This window comes from Stegostoma tigrinum, chromosome 19 (genome assembly GCF_030684315.1).
Source record: "Stegostoma tigrinum isolate sSteTig4 chromosome 19, sSteTig4.hap1, whole genome shotgun sequence".
Taxonomy (NCBI): domain Eukaryota; kingdom Metazoa; phylum Chordata; class Chondrichthyes; order Orectolobiformes; family Stegostomatidae; genus Stegostoma; species Stegostoma tigrinum.
In genome coordinates, this window is record NC_081372.1 from 39,682,875 (window position 1) to 39,708,041 (window position 25,167).

Below are 25,167 nucleotides of genomic sequence, written 5' to 3' on the forward strand. Positions count from 1 at the left end.
CGTTTTATATTGGTTTAGTGAAATATACCAATAGCTACTGATGTATTTTGTGCATTAATCTGTATTTTCCTAACATTTCAGTAATTACAAATCAAATGGTCTTCAAGATCAGCCAGCACCTTCTTCCCAGGTTTCAAGCTACAGGAGTAGCTCACAGGAAGGGCCACAGAAAAAGTGCAGTACTGAAAAAGGCCACTCAGTCCATCTCTGTTCTGAGTGAATAAACTAGTTGCTCATTCCAATCCTACCTTCCAATAGCTGATCTGTTAGCCTTGTTTCAGATGCAAGTCAAGGCTCCTTTTAAACAAGTTAAGGAGTTTCCACTTCGATTAAATCTGGGTAGTGAATTCCAAACACCTACTCTGGGTTTGAAAGAACTCCAACATTAATATCCATATTAACCCTTGTCTTTACCTTTTCTCCAGAAACCAGATTGTTAGAAATGTGGTTCCATTGCTACGAATGTAGAAAGCAAAAATGAGGTTAACTTTACATCAACTGCATATACATGCAGCTGACTGATACCAGTTGCTGACCTGTGGTAATACAGAAGTAGGTTTCATGTGGAGACACATGATGAATACGATGATGTTTTCTGGGTAAAATAATGTGCCAGTCTTGTAAAACGCAGACCCATGATGGAAGTCCAAAATATGTATGAGACCATTTGTGAATCTGGTTGGTTAATGTGACAAATAATCCAACAGAAAAGACATAGCACTCCCAGGGATATATACCATGCATGGCTTCTGTAAAAGGAAACATTTTTATTAGATGTGATAATCAGAAAGACAAGAGATATCAAACAATCAGAGATAATGGGAACTGCAGATGCTGGAGATTCCAAGATAATAAAATGTGAGGCTGGATGAACACAGCAGGCCAAGCAGCATCTCAGGAGCACTCCTGAGATGCTGCTTGACCTGCTGTGTTCATCCAGCCTCACATTTTATTATCTCAGATATCAAACAATGTTTTGAAATTGTAAATATATTACATTATACAATAACATGAAAGCATTTTTTAAAATCACTATTTACTTTATACAAGTAGTTTAAATAGGACTGCAAATCTTACCAAAATCAGCACGCCATTAAGATTTGTGACCAATTTACTAACCATTGTCGGAGCAAGTATTGAAAAAGCCAATATCTAGACAGAGTGAATTTTCAGAATTTTATGCCCTAGGAGGTAAAGGACACTAACTTTCATCAAAACTTCTTCAACCTGCTTAAAAAAGAGCCATCAAAAGAAGGCTAATGTAGCACGGTATACCAAGAACATATAAAACATGATAGAGTTAATATGAATACAAAACTACAGAACTGCATACATTGCATCCTTTTTCAAAAAGGATGTGTCCATTTTTACTCCTCATCTCTATGTTGCACTCATTAAAACTGAAGTATTCCATCTATCATCATCCTTTGCACAGATTGAGAATAGTTCTTGAATAATGTCCTAAACAAGTTCTGGCTTTCTTCAACACACATCAGTAGGATTTCAGATAAAGCAGGAACCTTTATGCTGTAAGCAACAAATGTGATCCCCTCGCCCTTCAAGCTGATTAAACCATGTATCCTAGATTACTATCAAATGTGAATGAACGGATTACATTAATATTCAATTGAAACCTTTAGGCATTTAATAATATTGCTAGGTTTGCCATTCCCTATGAGTTACTGAAAAATATCAAAACTTGCAAGTGACTTGTTAGAAAACTGTGTGTTAGACAACAAATGAACAAGATATTTATGTAGCCTCAAAGCACCCAATAACCCTGCAGGTGGTGCTCTTCAGTAATTTTCGGACTGTGAAATGAGGAAGTACAAAAGAATTTTTAAAACAACATCCATTGTATTAAATTGAAGAAACATTAAATTCAGTGGGATGATATCAAATTTGCTTAATCAAGTACCAAACACACCAATGTCACATTGCATTTAAGCAATAATTTTGAATGTTAATCATAACAGATACTTTCATTGCTGTGGACTGAATAGAGGCAGAGTCTGACATCTGGATTTTAGGGACTGAAGGTGTACTGTTTTCAGACCTCCAACATCAAAAGTTGGTTTTGGGTTAACGATCTGACAGTAGTTCTTTATATTCTTTCGTAAAAGGCAGTAGAGCAAGTCATTCAAAGAAAGTGTAGAATAATTCAGGTTCTTGCTCAGGAACCCTACACGTTCCTCTTTAATCATACAGGCCAAAGGCTGCATTGCATGATGACTAGACATTTTTGCCAATGGGATGGTTAAAAATAGTGCCTTCCACTGACTGTTGCAACAGCAGAGAGATCCAGCTCTTAGCTGGAGACCAAGTGGGAGGGCTGGCTATTTTCATTTCCTTTAATTCTGTAAAAGGAATTTCTGAATTCACTGGAAAAAAGTAGTATTGAGAAAACTAAGTTGCAAGAGGAAACACCAACTTCATCAGCAATTAAACATGGATGTTTATTCATTTTGTAGTATTTCCTGGAGAATTGCTAGAGAAACAAAATAGGAGATGAACATAAATGAAAATCTGCTTTAAAAGGAGGAATGTTTAAGACACCTATTTATACAAAGCTGGCAAGTTACAAAAACGTAGATTATTGATTTCTGATTCCATCATCCAATTTAATGCCTGGGATTTTCACGGATTGAAAGTGGTTTTATAAAGGGATCAAAAACACTGACTTCACATGGCCATAGACATCACTTAAAGCATATAACTGGCCAAATTTCAGGAAAGTAATGCAGATTAGACAAGAGGCAGCCAACTGTAATTAAATGTTTTATCCAAAGGCAATGAAAACAACCAATAAACCCCCTGGGGATGTGCAAAATGCCCCTCATCTCGAATTGATTTATATTTCTGAGGACGTTCAAATGTTAGAGATGGAATCAACCTGCAATTAGCAGGCCTAAAAGCAGAACTTCTGCTGAGATGGAATTTCCAAACAAGTGTGTATTACAAGGGGCTGTTTCTGACAAAGAACAGAGATAAAAATGCCACAAGCAGCACAAAGAGTGGCTGAAAACTCTCTCTCTAGGAAAGCTGCCATTGGCAACATGGATTGGAAAGAGGCATCTGGACATGGAATTTAGAATAACAAATATTTTGTTCTGATGATCCCAGAAACAAATTAACCAACTATAGTCTCAAGTTAAATTCCTTTACCTCAAGGATACCCAAAAGATCTGAACTGTATATTCCTTTTTCAAGTGAACTTTTTTTAAAGTAGCCAACTGCAGAGGCAACTTACGCCTTTCACCTGGTTGTTACAAAATCTATTACTTTTTACTGCTACACAGAGGCATAATGACTTCATAGAAAACAAAACTATAAGCCAGTTAGTATAATTCCCTATGATAGAAATTGCTTGAATGAAGTACTGAAGGAGATGAAGCAGGAAAATTAAGAAAAAAAAAAATCAGGCAGAGTACTGTTTTCTGAAAGGAAAATCATTTATGCATTCATTAGAACTTTTTGAGGAAGTAAAAAGAATGATAAAGGGGAGTCCAGAAGACTGCGTATTTAGATTATGATAGAGGTGTAGGGGGCAATATATTAACATTCTAAAACAAGCAATATTTTATCAAACAGTAAATAAGAATAAAAAAAAGTTCTCTTTTGGTTTAACAAGATGTAGAGCTGGATGAACACAGCAGGCCAAGCAGCATCATAGGAGCAGGAAGGCTGACATTTCAGGCCTAGACTGATGAAGGTCTCGGCCCGAAACGTCAGCCTTCCTGCTCCTATGGTGCTGATTGGCCTGCTGTGTTCATCCATCTCTACACATTGTTATCTCGGATTCTCCAGCATCTGCAGTTCCTATTATGTCCGATTCTATTTTGGTTTAGTTAGCTGCACTTTGAATTTTTAAAAACCTTGCTTGACATGTGGCAAATGCTGGCTTGGCGAATATTTATTGCTCATTATTATTTGCTGTTGAGAAAGTGGTCATGATGAGCTGTCGTCTTGACCTACTGCAGTCCATGTGATGTAGGTACACCCGTACGCTGTTTGGGAGTTCCAGGATTTTAACACAGCAAGACAGAAGGAATAGTAATATAGTATCTGAGTGAGCCTGGGTAACTAAATGGGAAAGTCATATGCCTGTTACCCTTGACCTTGATAGTCGTGGTTGTGGGCTTGGAAGGTGCCAAGGAAGGTGCAAAGTGAGGAAAAGGTAGCTCGGTAATTAGCTTTGCTACCTCACAGCACCAGGGATCCACATTCATTTCCAGCCTTGAGCAATTGGCTATGTGGAGTTTGTATATTCTCCCCATGTCTAAATGGGGTTCTTCTGGGTGCTCCGGTTTCCTCTCAGTCCAAAGATGTACAGGTTATGTGGACTGGCCATGCTAAATTGTCCGTCGTGTCCAGGGCTGTGAAGGCTAGCCGTGGTAAATTCTCGGGTAGGGTGGGTGGGGGTGGAATGCAGTCAGAAGGTCGGTGCAGATGAGCCAAATGTTCTCTTTCTGCAATGTAGCAATTCTGTGATTCTACAAAGAATATTGGTGATTTGCTGCAGTGCTTCTTCCAGTTGGTACAAATTACTGCTACTAACAGTCTGTGGTGAAGGGATGGTGACTCCTGTAATATGAAGAGGTATGGAATTTAAAACAGTGCTACAAGCTCTCTATTTGTTCACCTCCTTCCCCAAAATTAGTTATTTTTCTTCTGCCTCAGTGCAGTCGATATGTATAACTTACAAAAGACAGCTGTTGGTTTCCCACTGCAGCTTTTCCCCTATTGTTGAGCCTTTAGTGATCACAAATTTGAAAACATTGTGACCTGGGTCAAGCCCAGCTGGAACATCTGACGCTAGAATTAATGGGCCGACAAATATTCCCTACTGGAACAAACACCTTTAGCTATTAAAGGAAAATTAATAGTTCTAGTTGCATAAAAAAAAATTGGGAAAAATCTGTCTCCAATCCATTGCATCTCTCTATTTGTAAATATTCTACCTGGTTAACTCTGAACATACTGCCTTGATGAATTCTGGCGAGAGATGAAAACCTCTTTTGCTGTCTGTCACACCTGCAGAGCTTCTCCACAGCAGCTGATAATAACTAGCACAAAAGGCTTAGGTAAATTTTTCCATACTCATCAAAAGCAGAACTCAATACAAAAAGAACACACATCTTCATGGGAAATTGCTGGCATTGAAACATTAAAGTGATTGAACAGCTTTGCAAACCTGATCTAAATAAGCATGAAAACATTTCAGTACCAGCTTTTTATATAGGATTACCTGTGGTCATGACGAAAGGGGAGGCAAAGCAGCACACTACTATCACCCATGAGTCAAAGTCATTAACAGGATGAGGGCATCGTTGGCTAGGCAGCTTTTACTGCCTATCCATAATAGCCCAGAGGACAGTTCAGGGTGAACCCAGGCCAGACCAGGTAAGGATGGCAGTTTCCTTCCCTAAAGGACACTAGTGAACCAAATGGACTTTTCCAACAATTGACAATGGATTCCTGGTCATCAGATTCTTAATTGCAGGTTTTTTATTGAACTCAAATTCCACCATCTGCTACAACAGGATTCGAACCTGGGTCCCCAGAACTACTTCTGGTCTCTGGATTAATAGTCCAGCAATAGGAGCACTAGGCCAATGCCTCCCCATAAAGTAGATCAAAAGACTCTAAAATAAAACAAAGAACTGCAGATGTTATAAATCTGAAATAAAAACAAATACAAATTGCTGGAGAAACTCAGGTCTGTCAGTATCTGTGGGGAGAGAGAGAGTGAGAGTTAGCGTTGAGTCCAGTAACCCTTCTTCAGACCTGTTCTGGAGTTAACTGCTTCACTCTCCATAGATGCTGCCAGACCCAAGTTTCTCCAACAATTCCTGTTTTTGTCCCAAGATATTCTATTTTGTTCTGTATTCCATGCTACATTTTGAAACTGAAGCACCAAAGAAAGCAAGTAAGTGATTTAAATGTGTTACAAAAATCAAAGAACTAGTTGTGGCTGTTTTCTTTTGGAGAGAAGGGCATGAGAAAAGCAGAAAGGAGATTTTTAAATGTACAGACTGGTTTGATAGATTTCTGTATTGACACCCTGATTACAGTTTTGGATTAGTCCAGAACAATAATGATAAGTTCAGAACTGCTAATCACAGTTGTTAAAAAAAACAAAGATAATTTGCAAGATAATAAAATGTGAGGCTGGATGAACACAGCAGGCCAAGCAGCATCTCAGGAGCACAAAAGCTGACGTTTCGGGCCTAGACCCTTCATCAGAGAGGGGGATGGGGGGAGGGAACTGGAATAAATAGGGAGAGAGGGGGAGGCAGACCGAAGATGGAGAGTAAAGAAGATAGGTGGAGAGGGTGTAGGTGGGGAGGTAGGGAGGGGATAGGTCAGTCCAGGGAAGACGGACAGGTCAAGGAGGTGGGATGAGGTTAGTAGGTAGCTGGGGGTGCGGCTTGGGGTGGGAGGAAGGGATGGGTGAGAGGAAGAACCGGTTAGGGAGGCAGAGACAGGTTGGACTGGTTTTGGGATGCAGTGGGTGGGGGGGGGGGGGGGGAAGAGCTGGGCTGGTTGTGTGGTGCAGTGGGGGGAGGGGATGAACTGGGCTGGTTTAGGGATGCAGTGGGGGAAGGGGAGATTTTGAAACTGGTGAAGTCCACATTGATACCATATGGCTGCAGGGTTCCCAGGCGGAATATGAGTTGCTGTTCCTGCAACCTTCGGGTGGCATCATTGTGGCAGTGCAGGAGGCCCATGATGGACATGTCATCAAGAGAATGGGAGGGGGAGTGGAAATGGTTTGCGACTGGGAGGTGCAGTTGTTTGTTGCGAACTGAGCGGAGGTGTTCTGCAAAGACACCACCCACGCCCTCCACCTCCTCCAGGACTTCCAATTCCCTGGCCCCCAACACCTCATATTCACCATGGACGTCCAGTCCCTGTACACCTGCATTCCGCATGGAGATGGCCTCAAGGCCCTCCGCTTCTTCCTGTCCCGCAGGCCCGACCAGGCCCCCTCCACCGACACTCTCATCCGCCTAGCGGAACTCGTCCTCACACTCAACAACTTCTCTTTTGACTCCTCCCACTTCCTACAGACCAAGGGGGTGGCCATGGGCACCCGCATGGGCCCCAGCTATGCCTGCCTCTTTGTAGGTTACGTGGAACAGTCCATCTTCCGCACCTACACAGGCCCCAAACCCCACCTCTTCCTCCGGTACATTGATGACTGTATCGGCGCCGCCTCTTGCTCCCCAGAGGAGCTCGAACAGTTCATCCACTTCACCAACACCTTCCACCCCAACCTTCAGTTCACCTGGGCCATCTCCAGCACATCCCTCACCTTCCTGGACCTCTCAGTCTCCATCTCAGGCAACCAGCTTGTAACTGATGTCCATTTCAAGCCCACCGACTCCCACAGCTACCTAGAATACACCTCCTCCCACCCACCCTCCTGCAAAAATTCCATCCCCTATTCCCAATTCCTCCGCCTCCGCCGCATCTGCTCCCACGATAAGACATTCCACTCCCGCACATCCCAGATGTCCAAGTTCTTTAAGGACCGCAACTTTCCCCCCACGGTGATTGAGAACGCCCTTGACCGCGTCTCCCGCATCTCCCGCGACACATCCCTCACACCCCGCCCCCGCCACAACCGCCCCAAGAGGATCCCCCTCGTTCTCACACACCACCCTACCAACCTCCGGATACAACGCATTATCCTCCGACACTTCCGCCATTTACAATCCGACCCCACCACCCAAGACATTTTTCCATCCCCTCCCCTGTCTGCTTTCCGGAGAGACCACTCTCTCCGTGACTCCCTTGTTCGCTCCACACTGCCCTCCAACCCCACCACACCCGGCACCTTCCCCTGCAACCGCAGGAAATGCTACACTTGTCCCCACACCTCCTCCCTCACCCCCATCCCAGGCCCCAAGATGACATTCCACATTAAGCAGAGGTTCACCTGCACATCTGCCAATGTGGTGTACTGCATCCACTGTACCCGGTGCGGCTTCCTCTACATTGGGGAAACCAAGCGGAGGCTTGGGGACCGCTTTGCAGAACACCTCCGCTCAGTTCGCAACAAACAACTGCACCTCCCAGTCGCAAACCATTTCCACTCCCCCTCCCATTCTCTTGATGACATGTCCATCATGGGCCTCCTGCACTGCCACAATGATGCCACCCGAAGGTTGCAGGAACAGCAACTCATATTCCGCCTGGGAACCCTGCAGCCATATGGTATCAATGTGGACTTCACCAGTTTCAAAATCTCCCCTTCCCCCACTGCATCCCTAAACCAGCCCAGTTCATCCCCTCCCCCCACTGCACCACACAACCAGCCCAGCTCTTCCCCCCCACCCACTGCATCCCAAAACCAGTCCAACCTGTCTCTGCCTCCCTAACCGGTTCTTCCTCTCACCCATCCCTTCCTCCCACCCCAAGCCGCACCCCCAGCTACCTACTAACCTCATCCCACCTCCTTGACCTGTCCGTCTTCCCTGGACTGACCTATCCCCTCCCTACCTCCCCACCTACACCCTCTCCACCTATCTTCTTTACTCTCCATCTTCGGTCCGCCTCCCCCTCTCTCCCTATTTATTCCAGTTCCCTCCCCCCATCCCCCTCTCTGATGAAGGGTCTAGGCCCGAAACGTCAGCTTTTGTGCTCCTGAGATGCTGCTTGGCCTGCTGTGTTCATCCAGCCTCACATTTTATTATCTTGGAATCTCCAGCATCTGCAGTTCCCATTATCAAAGATAATTTGCAGTTTGCTTAGAACCCTTTAGGTTTTACACATTTCACAACAGCATTTAAAGAGGAGCATGGACAAAACGTAATGACATTACTACACACAAACAGCATCCACCCAGCTACATAGATCATTTGAAATACGACGTACTAATTTGAGCAACTATGGCCAATTCAAAAATAGTCTGCACTAACAATTGTCTCATCAAATACAAATTTTCGTAGCGTCTAAATGCAAGTTACTGGGAAATCAAGTACTGAACGTGACTGTCAGCAATTATCATTCTTTTCCTTTCCAATTTTCCCCTCCGCCTTCCTCTAAGACAGAGAGTGCATACTGGAGGACTGATGTAAATCAGTAAGTATCTGACAGTCTTCATAGCAAATGATAACAAAATATTAGATAGTATGGCATATCACAGCAAACACAATTCTGTAGTCAGCTAAGCACTTACAGCAGCTACTGCATAGTACAACAAACTTTGTTTTAACTAGCATCTTACAAACCAACACACCTCAATAACTCAGCAAAAATTATATACCTAATACTGTAAACTTGCAAAATTTTATCACAATGTCCAAGTAGTCAGTTGAGGATGCAAGTGAGAAGGCTCTCTGCCAACAAGTTTTAAGACAAAGCAGTATTTGTTTAAAATTTATAGCATAAATCATTTAACAGTGTTATGTATACCCCTTGCATCACACTTCCCTTATTTAAGGTGTGTTTTCACATTGCTTATGAGGACCTCTTGATCAACCAGAATATTTGATCAACTGGCACACTCCTGGACCCAGCAAAAAAAAATTCTGTAATTCCAGATGGCAACACTAGTAAGTTCAAACATCTACCAACAACCCTGCTGAAACTGGTTAACTCAGCATGATCCTCACATAAACCTGGGACCTTCTTGTGAACAGCTCATTTATTACATAAATAAATCCACTCAGAGAGGCTTTAAAAGAGATGAAATGATTGTGGGATTAATCCCACAGAGCCAGTTCTATTCAACAATCATAGTGCATTTGAAAAATTCATGCACTGAATCAACATACCTGGAGATACAGTAAAAAATTTGTATGCCATATTAGCCAAGGGGATCACAGTAAGCATACAGTTATCACCATTTGTTTCTATGAAGTCATGCCTTGTTATAGCAGTGGGATCAATATGATGTTCTCTGAATGGTCTAATGAAAGCCTGCAAAAGGGAGGGAAACATAATTACAGAAACATAAACATTACAAAGTAATGCGTAAAAATTTTTGGCATAAAAGGTGTACCTGCAACATAATATTGTCATGTTAACGACGCATAATTTCAGTACGATAACAAAAGCACACACACGTGAATAAAAGTCTAAATAATGTAATCAAAATAATGGTGAGGCTTTATGATTATCAAGGAGGAAAGCAGATAGGAACTTTCAGAGCACACCCCGTAGTGGCTCACTAATACCTTTTTACAGGCAGTCACAACAAAAGCTGGCCATACCAGCCAGCAATGTCCACATCTTATGAACAAAAAAAAATTGTGGAATTACAACTTCCTGACATTTGTACTTATTTATATTAACAGAATTGAATTGTGAGCAGAATTTAGTTTTTCATTATCTATAAATCATCAAGATTGAGGATGCCAATATAATTTAGCCTCAGCATTCATGGGCCAAGTCTTAATGTTGTCTGATCTAAAGTTTTCAGCTTTCCCAATGTTTAAATTCCATTTCAATTAGATGGTTTATTACACAGAAACTGATGGAGGAACTCAGGGATTTAGTAATCAAGAGTGAAGTTCTGTTCTGATCCCTCTGCTACCCTCCCCAGTATTGAAGTCTTCATATACTCCCTCACTCCAACAAATTATAAATGGGTGAACAGCATCATCACAAGCTATAAATAATAAAGTACAAAAGGTTTTGCAGCTCATAACAACAAACTGAACATTAGGACATGTACTAACATTTTCTATTAGTTTGACAGAAGTCATAAAAAAAATACACAATCTTAATATTTACCTTGCCTAGTATAGGCAGATCAACAGAACCCCACGTGTCTGCTCCCCAGTGGACCAATCCTGAAGCAAAATCAGCAGTAACCATCCCTGCAACTGGATTTAAAAACATTCAAGCACAATTCGAGTATTTAAAAACATACAAGATCTGCACGCAATAATTGTTAAGTATTTGGAACAAATCGTTCAAATAAAATCTATCCAAAAGCTGTATATTATTCAATAATTAATATTTACAGTAATGATCAACTTCCATTTAACAACTTGTATTTACATAACACAATGCAGGAAGCTATCCCAAAGTGCTTATGAAAAGGATACAAAACAAAGGATATTCATGAGAAAAGCATGATTAAAGAGACAGTTGGGGGCTGGGGTGTCTTTATTTCTTCACCCACCCTCTCCTAACAAAGTTATTTAGGAAGAGCACTCCAAAGCTAAGGACCCAAACAACTGTTGACATGTTTGTCAGTGGTAGAGTGAATGAAGTCTGGAACGTGCATGTCATTTTTCCTACTTACACTGACAGGTTGTCAGGAATGAAGCAAGGCCACAGAAGGCAATGCCATGAAATAATTAAACAAGAACAGAAGAAACAATGTTGAGGAAATAGTAGAGGACTTGCACAATGCAGAGGAATGAGGTGGTTAAATGAATAAAAGGCAGGACTGGTTGAAAATATTCATAAAACAGAGTATCTCAGGCTTTGGAATAGAGAAAGGAGATTACATTGAATTTACATGAAGTGCTAATGTGGCCTCAACTGGCATGTGGAATCCAGTTCTGGGTAGCATGCTTCAGGGTTAATGCTAAGATATTGGAGTGAGTGCAGAAGAAATTCATAAGAATGGCAGGGAGGTTTGCTAGTGTGGTAGGGGAGTGAGAACCAGAACAGTAGGTCAGAAAGTGAAATGACTGAGAAGTTAGAGACCAGGGCCAATCATGGCAAAAGGAAGAGGCAGGGAGACATGACTGAACACGGTGGGATTTGCAATCTGAATGAATTAATGTAAAAGCAAGAAGCATAACATGCAAGACAGATGATGCAGAGCTTGATTTAGTGCTCTTAACTACAATGTTGTAGTGATTACAAAGATTTGGGGTTGAGAGGAACAAGACTGGCAGCTTAACATTCCAGGATTTAGATATTTCAAGTGCAACAGAAAGGAACATAAAAAGGACGAGAGTTGTATTAATGATTAGAGGGAATATCACAGCAGTGCTGACAGAGGACCCCGGACAGCTCATCCAATGATGGCATATAGGTAGGCTTCAAGAGTGGGAAGGGTCCAATCACTTTAATAGGATTGCACTACAGACCTCCCAGCTGCCTGTAGGCAACAGAGGAATAGATATGCGGACAGATTATGGAAAACGTAAAAACCGGGTTGTCGTAGTGGGTGATTTTAAACTTTCCCTACATGAGGAGGCACAGTGGCTCAACGATTAGCACTGCTGCCTCACAGTCCCAGGGACCCAGGTTCAATTCCAGTCTCAGGCGATCGTCTGTGTGGAGTTTGCACATCCTTCCCATGTCTGCGTGGGTTTCCTCCAGGTACTCCGGTTTCCTCCCACAGTCCAAAGATGAGCAGGCTAGGTGGATTGGCCATGCTAAATTGCCTGTAGTGTTCAGGGATGTGTCGATTAGGTAGGTAATAGTGGGGTTGTTCTGGGTGGGATGCTTTGGAGGTTCAGTGTGGACTTTTTGGGCCGAAGGGCCTGTTTCCACACTACAGGGGTTCTATGATCTATGATTAACTGGGACTCAGTGCCAGCAAGTTGGATGAGGTGGGAAGGGATTTCTTAGTGCAACCAGGAGGGCTTCTTGAAACAATATCTAAGTAGTCCAGCTAGGGAAGGAGCCAAATTCGACCTGGTATTGGGGAATGAGCCCAGCAGGTGATCAAGTTTCAGTAGAGGAGTATTTCAGGAACAGAAGTTTTAAAGTTCCTAATTGATAAATAAGAGTAGTCGTACTTCAGGTGAAAGAACTGAACCAAGGAAAGGCCAACAACCACAATATTAGGCAGGAACTAAGGAACGTAGTTTGGTGGTGGCTATCTGAGGGTGCATCTGTATGTAGGATGCTTTTAAAGGCCAGGTGAGGAGTGGAGTGTTTGGGATGTTCCTGTGAAAAGAATAAGGATGGCAAGAATTGGGAACCTTGGATGATGAGAAATTATCCACTTAATCAAAAAGGAAAAACAAAAGCCACATGTAAGGTTTAGGAAACTGAAGACAGAGAGAGCCCTCAAAGAATATAAAGAAAGCAGGAGAGAATTTAAACGAGTTCGGAGAGCTAAAACGTGTCATGAAATGTCTTTAGCAAATAGCAAAAGGAAAATCCCAAGGCACTTTATACATATACAAGGAGCAAGAGGGCAATTAGGGAAAGGGTAGGTCCACTCAGGAACAAAGGAGGGAATTTGTTTGTGGAGACAGAGGAAGTGAATGAGGTCCTTAACGAATACTTTGCATCAAAATTCATCGGTATGTGTTTTGGGATGGCTCTAATTTTACCATAGTTTCTCGATGTTAGGGAAGACCTGGCAGGAAGTCTTCTTGTGCCCGGTCCCGAAGTTGATGCCAAGTTTGTCCAGTTTTACTCTTTTCATGGGGAGACAATGGCCTAGTGGTATTACACTAGTCTGTTAATCCCGAGACCCAGATAATGTGCTGGGAACCCGGGTTCCAATTCTGCCATGGCAGATAAGTTTTGAATTTAATAAAAGAAATCTGGAATTAAGAGTCTAATCATGACCATGAATCCATTGCCAATTGTCAGAAAACAAAACCCATTTGGTTCACTACTGTTCTTTTGGAAGGAAGCGACCATCCTTCCCTAGACTGGCTTAGACATGACTCCAGATCCATTACAGTAGAGAGGTCATTTCTCCGTCATGAGCGCATCTAGGACCAGAGGGCACAATCTCAGAGGAAATAAGGGCAGAGGCATTGAGGAATTTGTTCACAGACAATAGCATATCTATGAAATTCTTTACCGTAGAAAGAGGGACATTAAGTATATTTAAGACTGAGACAAATCTTGAATCAGGAAGTAATTAATGGTCCATGGAGAGAAGGTAGAAAAGGAGTTGAGGACTTGGATCAGCCCTGATCTTACTGAGTTGTGGAGAAAACTCAATAGACCATGGCCTATTTCTGCTCCTATTGCTTCTGGTCTTACAGGGTGATCACTTGTAGAATCTAAAGCTCAATTTGGGACCAAATAAGATGGAATTTTCAGCTATAATTCCACCATGGTGCACATTATAAACATTTATTTGCTAAACGTCTACTTACTAATTCCAATAAGGATCAAATGGATGTGGTCCCAGCTGAAATTCATGACCAGATGATAGAAATTGCAGTTCATGAGAGCAAAGTTTAAAATAACACACACCCATTCCTGAAATCGTTTGACTGTAAGAAAACAGAATTATTTAAGTTTTAACAGGGCAAAGAATGAAAACTTATGCAAAATCTTTATCAACTGTTTTAAGTCTACTTTTAGTTTGCTCAGCACAGATCTAGCTTGTTATTTCAATAAATGTGGAGCTAGAAAAGCATAGCAGGTCAGACAGCATCTGCGAGTCAAAGTAGTCAATGTTTCAGGCTGAAATTCAGCCAGAAGCGTTGACTTCCCTGCTTCTCGCATGCTATCCGACTTGGTGTTTTTTCCAGTTTCACATTTATGGACTTAGCTTCCAACATCTGCAGTCCTTACTGTCTCCTAGCTTGTCATTTGTTTCTGAATCTGAAAATTGCCCCAGTCTGTCCATCAGAACCTGAATTCTAACCTTGTCAACTATCCCAGACACGGAATGAAAACCTTGCTATACGTAGTGTGCAACAGCCATATCACATTTAAAAAATGTGATCACAGGCATCTTCTGGCTCAGTTTCCAGGAAAAGGTGAAAGAACTGATTCCATGGCATTGGCTTCACCATAAAAATTAAACCTGTTGACCATCTCACTGAGTCCAATTCAGCAATAAGTGCTTCATTACCACTTTCAGTTTACCCAAATCAATCTTCAATGCATAAATCCCAATCAGGGAAGCAATGGATGATGCCACAGAGAAATTCAATACCATCCTTGATCAATCATTTCCTGTAACCTAAGGGAGACAAGCCAGTTCTCCTTGGTTTGGCCCCAAAATGCAACTTGAATAGTGTAGAGTGCGCAACTGCAAGAGTCATCATTCTACAATGTTAGTATATGTCTTGGCTGTAGCAAACACCTTATTTTGTCAGAGTCAAAGACAAAGACAAGACCTCACAGCAACACCCTCACTCCAGACTGGTCAATGTCATCATCCGAGTATGGGACTACAAGGTTTTTGTTTCAATTAACAGGATGTAGACATTGCTGGTTGGGCCAGCATTCACTGTACATCCTAGTTGCCCTGGTATATAGTGGTGGTAAGCTATCTTCTGCTGCATCCTCATTTGTCCACATCATCTGTACCGTGATGGGAACTGACAAGTGCTGCACTAATCACCAGCTATAGCAATCTACTATCTCCAATCTGCCTCAAACGTTGTAATGGCAGCAGGAAGTTCAACGGTGACAGACTCAAAACCCTAGTCGGTTCAGTGCCTCATAATCAAAAGACAGTAGACAACAGGTGCAGGAATAGGCCATTCGAGCCAGCACCACCATTCATTATGATCATGGCTGATCATCCACAATCAGTATCCTGTTCCTACCTGATCCCCATAACCCTTAATTCCACTATCTTTAAGAGCTCTATCCATCTCTTTCTTGAAAGTATCCAAAGACTTGCCCTCCACTGCCAATCAGTCTGGTATTGCTCAATGAACAGAAGCAGTCTGTTTTAAATCCCTAAGTGGTACCTGCAAACAGATTTTGTTTCTTTACCAGAAAACATCAAGACTGGTTTGACAAAAACAACCAGGCGCTAGTAAAATTGCAAGTGTAAGGTATTCTGAACCTGAAACATTACCAATGCTGAAGGGAAAGGTATTCTACAGACAAATGATAGTTGGGGTCCAACAAAAACAAGTGTGTGATCTAAGCGCAGATGGTGATAGAGAAAGGATAAGAAGCACGCAACTCACTGACAGCCATGACATGCATGGATTGTTCAGGCCAGTCACAGCCATCTATGAACAAGCAACCAAAAGACATACACAACTGAGAGCTAACAATGGAGCAGCATGCATGAAGTTCAGAAAGAGTGGACATTCGTTAGGAGCACCTTAAATATCTTGCCCACACCCCACAGCATGCTACCTATTACCATCTCTTCAACTTAATTGTCAAAGGCCACCCAACAGCTGGGAAGCAACAAGGCTACCTGCACAGACAGAATCCCCAAGAGATACCCAGAAGACCATAACTGTGACAATCTTCCATAAAAGCAGCAAGATTCAATTGTAGCAACTCCAGGGGAATTCCGCTGCTTGCCACAGAAAGGTCACTGCCAGAATGCTTCACAATCAACCTCCCCCACCCAACCCCCTCCATTACTGAAGCTCCCATTGTTGAATTGAGAATTCTGTCCATCGAGGGGCATTTGTCAGGATGCTCTCAAGACAAATTCAAGAAAAATAACATGAAGCAGTAGTAATTGCCAGATATGGAATTTTTTGACCTCCCAAAGGCCTTCAACTCTCAACTGGGAGGAACTATGGAGGATTCTGCTCAAAATTTGGTTGCCTGCAAGAATTAGTCACCTATTGCATGATTACATGCAAGTAGTGATCCACATCAACTGAACCACAAACTGGTGGTGTCAAATAAGACTTTGTCATCACATTAAACATTTGTCTATCTCCCTTGCCATAGTATTCCATCCCACGTCCATGAACCTTCCTGCTAGCATGGGCCTAGTCTACAGAACAAGTGAGCATCTATTCCATCTGCATCACCTCTAGTCCACAATCAACACTAGTACAACTTCCATTAAGCTCCTGTATGTAGACCCTTATATTCATAGTGACCAAGTTCCAAACTATCAGAGAATCGGCCTCAGGTTAAACATCCAGAAGACAACGAAGGTCCTCTACCAGTCTGTACCTGCCATACTGAATGTCACTGGACAATATGAATCAATTCCCATACCTGATTAGCCCTCTATCAGAGAGGGCAGAAAACAAATTCAAAATCACATCCAGTGGTCCAGCGCAGCCTATGGTCCTGAGGAACTAAGTATTTGAATGAAATATTTCACATCCAGCACCGAGGTCATGGTTTAAAGGGCAACAAGGTCTTACAAACCATATGCAGAGTCATGGACAACGTACATCTCAATCTCTCAAGAGACATCAGCTTTGGTAGCTATAGAAAATTCTACAAATTTCCTGAGAGGACATGTACTCTAATATTAGTGTCTTCTTTCAGGACACCGACCCAGCAGTAAGACACTGATTATGAACAATTAGCTGCATTCGGTGGACCACATCATCCGTATGCCTGACAAGACTTCCAAAAGAATCTCTCTATTAAAGAGTCAGAGCAAAGGGCAGAAAAAACACTCCAAGAATATCCTCAAATCCTCCCCAAAAAAAAAAACAACAGCACCAGTGTTCCATGGAAATCTCTAGGAGAATACCTAACTTGAAAAAAATGCTGATAGGCATTTCCAGCATCTGATAAGTTCGGATGGAGAACAAATGCAAACAGTGGAAGCAGCATATGAAAACAAGAGCATCCTACCCAACCGGCTTCAGCGAACACTGTCTATTCCCCAAACCAAAACCCAGCAGAGTTTATGGATCCGGCGCTGTACTGTTTAGTCACCTAAGGATCCACAACACCAGAGTGGAGAAAAAGCAATAATTTCCAAAGGGTATCCGGGAAGAATATTCTGAAACAGTATGAAATTAGGTATTTTATCTGTCCATATAGTACTTTAGTATTAACAATCTTTCGGATTAGTGAGTAGAGTGCTTGTCAATCCTCAATTTTTTTTTAGCAAGTTCTGGAAACTGGATATTAAGAAAAATACTAGTTCTCAACATTGAGCCACTAAAGAAAAATTAAACTAATGGCACTAATTAAAGGTAATAAAATGTGAGGCTGGATGAACACAGCAGGCCAAGCAGCATCTCAGGAGCACAAAAGCTGACGTTTCGGGCCTAGACCTTCATCAGAGAGGGGGATGGGGGGAGGGAACTGGAATAAATAGGGAGAGAGGGGGAGGCGGACCGAAGATGGAGAGTAAAGAAGATAGGTGGAGAAGGTGTGGGTTGGGGGGGTAGGGAGGGGATAGGTCAGTCCAGGGAAGACGGACAGGTCAAGGAGGTGTGGGATGAGGTTAGTAGGTAGCTGGGGGTGCGGCTTGGGGTGGGAGGAAGGGATGGGTGAGAGGAAGAACCGGTTAGGGAGGCAGAGACAGGTTGGACTGGTTTTGGGATGCAGTGGGTGGGGGGGGAAGAGCTGGGCTGGTTGTGTGGTGCAGTGGGGGGAGGGGATGAACTGGGCTGGTTTAGGGATGCAGTGGGGGAAGGGGAGATTTTGAAACTGGTGAAGTCCACATTGATACCATATGGCTGCAGGGTTCCCAGGCGGAATATGAGTTGCTGTTCCTGCAACCTTCGGGTGGCATCATTGTGGCAGTGCAGGAGGCCCATGATGGACATGTCATCAAGAGAATGGGAGGGGGAGTGGAAATGGTTTGCGACTGGGAGGTGCAGTTGTTTGTTGCGAACTGAGCGGAGGTGTTCTGCAAAGCGGTCCCCAAGCCTCCGCTTGGTTTCCCCAATGTAGAGAAAGCCGCACCGGGTACAGTGGATGCAGTATACCAAATTGGCAGATGTGCAGGTGAACCTCTGCTTAATGTGGAATGTCATCTTGGGGCCTGGGATGGGGGTGAGGGAGGAGGTGTGGGGACAAGTGTAGCATTTCCTGCGGTTGCAGGGGAAGGTGCCGGGTGTGGTGGGGTTGGAGGGCAGTGTGGAGCGAACAAGGGAGTCACGGAGAGAGTGGTCTCTCCGGAAAGCAGACAGGGGTGGGGATGGAAAAATGTCTTGGGTGGTGGGGTCGGATTGTAAATGGCGGAAGTGTCGGAGGATAATGCGTTGTATCCGGAGGTTGGTAGGGTGGTGTGTGAGAACGAGGGGGATCCTCTTGGGGCGGTTGTGGCGGGGGCGGGGTGTGAGGGATGTGTCGCGGGAAATGCGGGAGACGCGGTCAAGGGCGTTCTCAATCACCGTGGGGGGGAAGTTGCGGTCCTTAAAGAACTTGGACATCTGGGATGTGCGGGAGTGGAATGTCTTATCGTGGGAGCAGATGCGGCGGAGGCGGAGGAATTGGGAATAGGGGATGGAATTTTTGCAGGAGGGTGGGTGGGAGGAGGTGTATTCTAGGTAGCTGTGGGAGTCGGTGGGCTTGAAATGGACATCAGTTACAAGCTGGTTGCCTGAGATGGAGACTGAGAGGTCCAGGAAGGTGAGGGATGTGCTGGAGATGGCCCAGGTGAACTGAAGGTTGGGGTGGAAGGTGTTGGTGAAGTGGATGAACTGTTCGAGCTCCTCTGGGGAGCAAGAGGCGGCGCCGATACAGTCATCAATGTACCGGAGGAAGAGGTGAGCCCCGGTGCGGCTTTCTCTACATTGGGGAAACCAAGCGGAGGCTTGGGGACCGCTTTGCAGAACACCTCCGCTCAGTTCGCAACAAACAACTGCACCTCCCAGTCGCAAACCATTTCCACTCCCCCTCCCATTCTCTTGATGACATGTCCATCATGGGCCTCCTGCACTGCCACAATGATGCCACCCGAAGGTTGCAGGAACAGCAACTCATATTCCGCCTGGGAACCCTGCAGCCATATGGTATCAATGTGGACTTCACCAGTTTCAAAATCTCCCCTTCCCCCACTGCATCCCTAAACCAGCCCAGTTCATCCCCTCCCCCCACTGCACCACACAACCAGCCCAGCTCTTCCCCCCCACCCACTGCATCCCAAAACCAGTCCAACCTGTCTCTGCCTCCCTAACCGGTTCTTCCTCTCACCCATCCCTTCCTCCCACCCCAAGCCGCACCCCCAGCTACCTACTAACCTCATCCCACCTCCTTGACCTGTCCGTCTTCCCTGGACTGACCTATCCCCTCCCTACCCCCCCACCCACACCTTCTCCACCTATCTTCTTTACTCTCCATCTTCGGTCCGCCTCCCCCTCTCTCCCTATTTATTCCAGTTCCCTCCCCCCATCCCCCTCTCTGATGAAGGGTCTAGGCCCGAAACGTCAGCTTTTGTGCTCCTGAGATGCTGCTTGGCCTGCTGTGTTCATCCAGCCTCACATTTTATTATCTTGGAATCTCCAGCATCTGCAGTTCCCATTATCTCTGGCACTAATTAAAGGGTTATTTTTGGGATATGCAGTGAAACCCTGGAAAGGATTTTCTCTCCAAAATGTGGCTAGTACATACCAGTTTGAGTTTTGATGTTCAGGCTCTTGATATTACATTTGACTGAGCTCCAGTAAATGCCAAGAAAGCTGAGAAGAAACTCAAGAGCACACAGCGCAATCCAGCATAATCCATGAATACCATAACAGTGTTTACACATAGTGGCTGACACGTTCCTCCATCAAAAAATGTTCTGCGTGCTAAATTTCACAATAATCAATATTAACTCTACTGTCAGTTTTTACTGCAAATGGCCATTAAATGATGAATTGTCAAATCAATGAATATAAATATCAGGTAGTGACAGTATCTATTAGTTATCCAAAATCCTCTCTGATGAGCCATAAGTTTGAAATATTTAGACTTTTTACAATTTAAGGGGTCAAAATATTGAAATACCAAAATCTACCAAATCTCATTAATCTTAATGAAGACTGTGAGAAAATACATGACATTGTTAGCAAAATTCAGAATGGGTGTATAAATGGAAATTGCAAGATGCTGCATCTTGGTATGAGAAATACGATGACCCACTGGAAAATAAAAGAGATTAAAAGTGGGACAAGAGCAGACGGACCCAGGGCACAGACTCACAAATTATTTTAAATAGTACCAGAAGTCAATGCAAATAAGGGGCAGGAGCAGGAACTGGAACTGATTGAAGAAATAAGATCCAGAATAGAGATGTTAACCTTGTGTAAAGTCTTGGCTAGCCCACAGTTCTGGTCTTCAGATTACAGAAAGATACAATACAAACTGAAGACCTCATTCATTCAACTGTATTTGCAATTAACATTTATAATCCTAAAGTTTGAAAATAAAGACAAGTCTGGCACTATCCTTGGGCCCCAAATATCAATGCTAAGATGTACTTATTCTTAGATTGCTGGGAAATTCCAGGACAAAGCAGGTAGATCTGGAGTGACATGCAGGGTAGATGTGACAAGAATGGCAGATTTCTTGACCTAAGAAGAATATTTATGAACCTGTGAGGATCACAAATGTAAGCCCATATCCCTAGAGCAATAGGCTGGGGCTCTGAATTACTAGTCCAGTGACCTTATCACTGCACCATTGTCTCCTTAAGTGGCCATAAAAATATCCATAATACTAATGGAAGTATTGCGAGATTTCCCCAATGTCCTGTCAGTCATTTAACTCTCAGCCAACATCACAAACAAAGCGTGTGGTCATTTTCCCAATGTCTCACACAGGGGCCCACTGCACTAAAAATAAAACGTGATTACACTTCAAACATTTTTATTTAAAAACTGGATGTACATAGCTATGGGATGTACAAGTGATTTAAAGCAGAGGCAGGGATTCATAGCATTGAAATCTCTCAAATAATGTTGCAATTTCTAGTCACCTTTCAAAATAGAAAAGGTGTGGCTAATAATCTGGTTCGCTGAGCTTTATTTTGGGTCGTTATTGGGCAGTAATACATTAATAATCTGTCATACTAATTTTGCATAATTTACTAGCTAGACTATTTAGAATTTTGTCTGTTAATTGTTTCAAAATAGGATCAATACAATGGAAAAAGGTTTGGAGAAGAACAGCAAAGAGACTTCCGAATCCAGTGTTCAGAAGCTGTGGAGCTATAAAAATTGTCTGAGGAGCAAGGATTAACTTTGATGTATTTCATGAGTCAAATACTCTGATCTTTCGCTGATGAAAATGCTGTTTCTGAAGTTACTTCCACTTTTAAAAATTATTTATTGGAGCAGGAAATCAAAAAGAAAGAGTTGAAATAAAATTAAATAATGGTGAAGCGATGAGATTAAAAAGGCCAACAGCTCACTTGCAGAGCATTCAAATACTTGGTCTTTACTTGTATCATTATAGATAATGTTGGTACAGTCATTGCAAATATAAAAGGCTCCCTCTCATTTCACAAGCATCATAACTTCAAAGCTTCACAGCAAAACAAAAAATAAATTGGGGGGTGGGGTGGGTTGAGGGAGAAGAGTGGGAAGTTTCCCTTAACTTAGCAGCCTAACAGTTGGCTTCAGGGAAGGTCCACATATTTGGCTTTTAATTAAACATTAGCTGGCAGTCTCATACAATGACTTTAATCAAATGCAATCTCAAAGATAACCTGAAATCATCATATACAGTGACATCCATAGACATTCCTCTGTTAACTGTGTTAATAAGCTCTCAAACATTTTTGGACGCATTAACCAGGCATGACCTACACTTCACAATGTCACTGCAAGCTGAAATGTTCAAGATATTCTTCTTAATTATAAAGGCTAGTAATTCCCAGCCAACGTCTGTTAGACGAATAGGCCTGTAATTCCCTGGCTTCCCATTTCTTAAGTGGTTGAGAGACATTCACAATTTTCCAAACTAAAAAAATGTGAATCAGTTTGGAATCTGCAATGGACCCGCTTGACCCAAGGAGCTGGTCACCTTTGTTTAAAAAAAAATGTAGTATAACATTGGGGTGGAAAAATTGGTACAAAAATGGTAGGAACTGACAATGCTGGGGAATCTGAGATAACACGGTGTAGAGCTGGATGAACACAGCAGGCTAAGCAACATCAGAGGAGCAGGAAGGCTGACGTTTCAGGTCGAGACCCTTCTTCAGAAACGGGAGAGGAGAAGGGGATTCTAAAATAAATAGGGAGAGGAGGAGGAAGCGGTTAGAAGATGGATAAAGGAGAAGAAAGGCGGAGAGGAGACAGACAGGTGAAAGAGGCGGGGTTGGAGCCAGTAAAGGTGAATAGAGGTGGAGAGTTAGGGAGGATGGACAGGTCAAGGAAGCAGGATGAGATTAGTGGGTAGGAGATGGGGTTGGGGCTTGAGATGAGGGGAATGGTTAGGGAGGCAGGGACAAGCTGGGCTGGTTTTGGGATGTGGTCGGAGGGAGGGGAGATTTTGAAGCTTGTGGAGTCCACATTGATACCCTTGGACTGCAGACCTGCTCCTCTGATACTGCTTGGCCTGCTGTGTTCATCCAGCTCCACACCGTGTTATCATAGTATAGTATTGTTGCTTCAGCTATGACTAACTTATTGTGGATAACTGCTGTCTCATCCACTTGAAACCAGCTTTCTCAAACTCAGAATTTTAGATCACTGTTTGAACTTTCTCCCTTTCCAACAAAAAAGTTGCCATTTCAACTCTGTAAAGGATAAGCTTGGCACAATACATTGAGGTCATCACCCAGGCTGAAATCACGTTATTCCACATGGGTTCCAGATTAAATGCAGAACACCATTTTGGACTGAACATTATCAAGAGTGTTTGCTGTGCAGCAGGGAGCCTGATCCAGATCTTAAAACAAACAGAAAGACAAATAAAGATAACAAGGTGTACAGGTGGATGAACACAACAGGCCAAGCAGCATCAGAGTAGCAGAAAGGCTGATGTTTCGGGCCTAGGCCCTCCTTCTGGAAAAAAAAAGCCTTTCCTGCTCCTCTGATGCTGTTTGGCCTGCTGTGTTTATCCAGCTCTACACCTTGTTATCTCAGATTCTCCAGCATCTGCAGTTCCGACTACCTCAAAGACAAATAATTGACTTGCAATCGTAAAACACTTTGCAGTTAAATGGATATTGGGCCTTAGTATCTACAGTAGTCTTGACTTTAAACAGTTTCTATCTCGTCCACAAGAGAGGAGGTCTTGTTACCTCCAATTCTCCCATCCTAGCCATGATCGAATAGTGGAGCAAACTCGATGGACCAAATAGCCTAATGCTGCTCCTATGTCATGGTCTTACTGAAAGTCACAATCTGCCCTCAGTCTTATTTGGAAGTCCTATTCCGACTTTAAGCGGGAGAATCGCCCCCACCCACTAACTCACTGTGGGTTTCCCGACATCAGTGGGGCTCGTCCCTTGCTATGAAGAGCGACTCGTTTGCATCAATGCATCTCCACGGCTGCACTAGCTTCCGGAAGTCACCAGAATCATCAGCTCCCCCCTTTTCCTGCAGTCCCACTATCATTCCCGTTTCCCGGGAATAACCAAAGGCACTCAAGAGCAGCGGTCAGATCCTGAACAAAGTGCCCACCGAGAAGACATTACTGTCTTACCGGGAGAGTACAGCTGCGCCAGCTCCTTAGCGCCGGGATGCTGAGGGCCCCATCGTGGTGCGGCCGGCTCGCCACCCTCCTGCCATATGGCCTGGCTCAAGCTGTTGTCGACAACAGCAGCACCCACACCAGGCCCAGAGCCCGAGTTAGAGCCAGAGTCAGACCGAGACACGCTCCAAGTCACCTCACTCGCCATCTTCCAGTAGCCCAGCTCGCCTCCTGAACCCAGCCAATCACAGACAGACATCCGCCCTGCAACGTCACAGAGATCACCAGCACCACCAGTCCGAACGCATCATCCGCCGCACTCAACCAATCAGAGCCGCCGTCCGCAGCGGGGCACTGGCCAATTAGACCTGGCGTAGTCCATGACTCTTGGGTCAGCTGAGGACAGCCCCATCCCAGTCAGAGCTTCACCCATGTGGGGTGATGTCCTTAGGATAATTGTGTACGTGCAGAGTTTGTCGCGTATTCCTATTTGGTATGGCATTTCAAGTGAACCGCTGCACATCTGCCAATGTGGTATACTGTATCCATTGGACCCGGTGTGGCTCCCTCTACATTGGGGAAACCAAGCAGAGGCTTGGGGACCGCTTTGCAGAACACCTCCGCTCGGTTCGCAATAAACAACTGCACCTCCCCGTTGCAAACCATTTCAACTCCCCCTCCCATTCTTTAGATGACATGTCCATCATGCAGTGCCACAATGATGCCACCCAAAGGTTGCAGGAACAGCAGCTCATATTCCGCTTTGGAACCCTGCAGCCCAATGGTATCAATGTGGACTTCACCAGCTTCAAAATCTCCCCTTCCCCCACCGCATCCCAAAACCAGCCCAGCCTGTCTCTGCCTCCCTAACCTGTTCTTCCTCTCACCCATCCCTTCCTCCCACCCCAAGCCACACCTCCATTTCCTACCTACTAACCTCATCCCACCTCCTTGACCTGTCCGTCTTCCCTGGACTGACCTATCCCCTCCCTACCTCCCCACCTATACTCTCCT

General features: G+C 43.8%; 1 protein-coding gene and 1 long non-coding RNA gene across 3 annotated transcripts in view; one reads left to right on the top strand and one right to left on the bottom strand.

Annotated features, from left to right (window-relative positions):
- The window catches only part of LOC125461257 (uncharacterized), a 46,918-nt gene extending 24,977 nt beyond the window's left edge, over positions 1-21,941 (top strand). The window contains exon 3 of the long non-coding RNA XR_009446935.1: positions 21,648-21,941. This is a non-coding gene — a long non-coding RNA (uncharacterized LOC125461257). The remainder of the gene's footprint in view (positions 1-21,647) is intronic.
- Positions 1-24,419, bottom strand: part of LOC125461256 (ubiquitin-conjugating enzyme E2 variant 1-like) — a 96,130-nt gene extending 71,711 nt beyond the window's left edge. The window contains exons 1-5 of one of the 2 annotated variants that reach the window (XM_059652826.1): positions 24,166-24,397; positions 14,046-14,165; positions 10,747-10,838; positions 9,786-9,930; positions 537-749 (exon numbers count right to left, since the gene is read on the bottom strand). In XM_059652826.1, the coding sequence (XP_059508809.1) occupies positions 537-749; positions 9,786-9,930; positions 10,747-10,838; positions 14,046-14,165; positions 24,166-24,361 (766 nt within the window). In that variant the 5' untranslated portion in view covers positions 24,362-24,397. Of the gene's footprint in view, positions 1-536; positions 750-9,785; positions 9,931-10,746; positions 10,839-14,045; positions 14,166-24,165 lie in introns of both variants that reach the window. The other variant, XM_059652825.1, reaches the window with a different exon arrangement.
- Between the last annotated feature and the right edge of the window lie 748 nt (positions 24,420-25,167).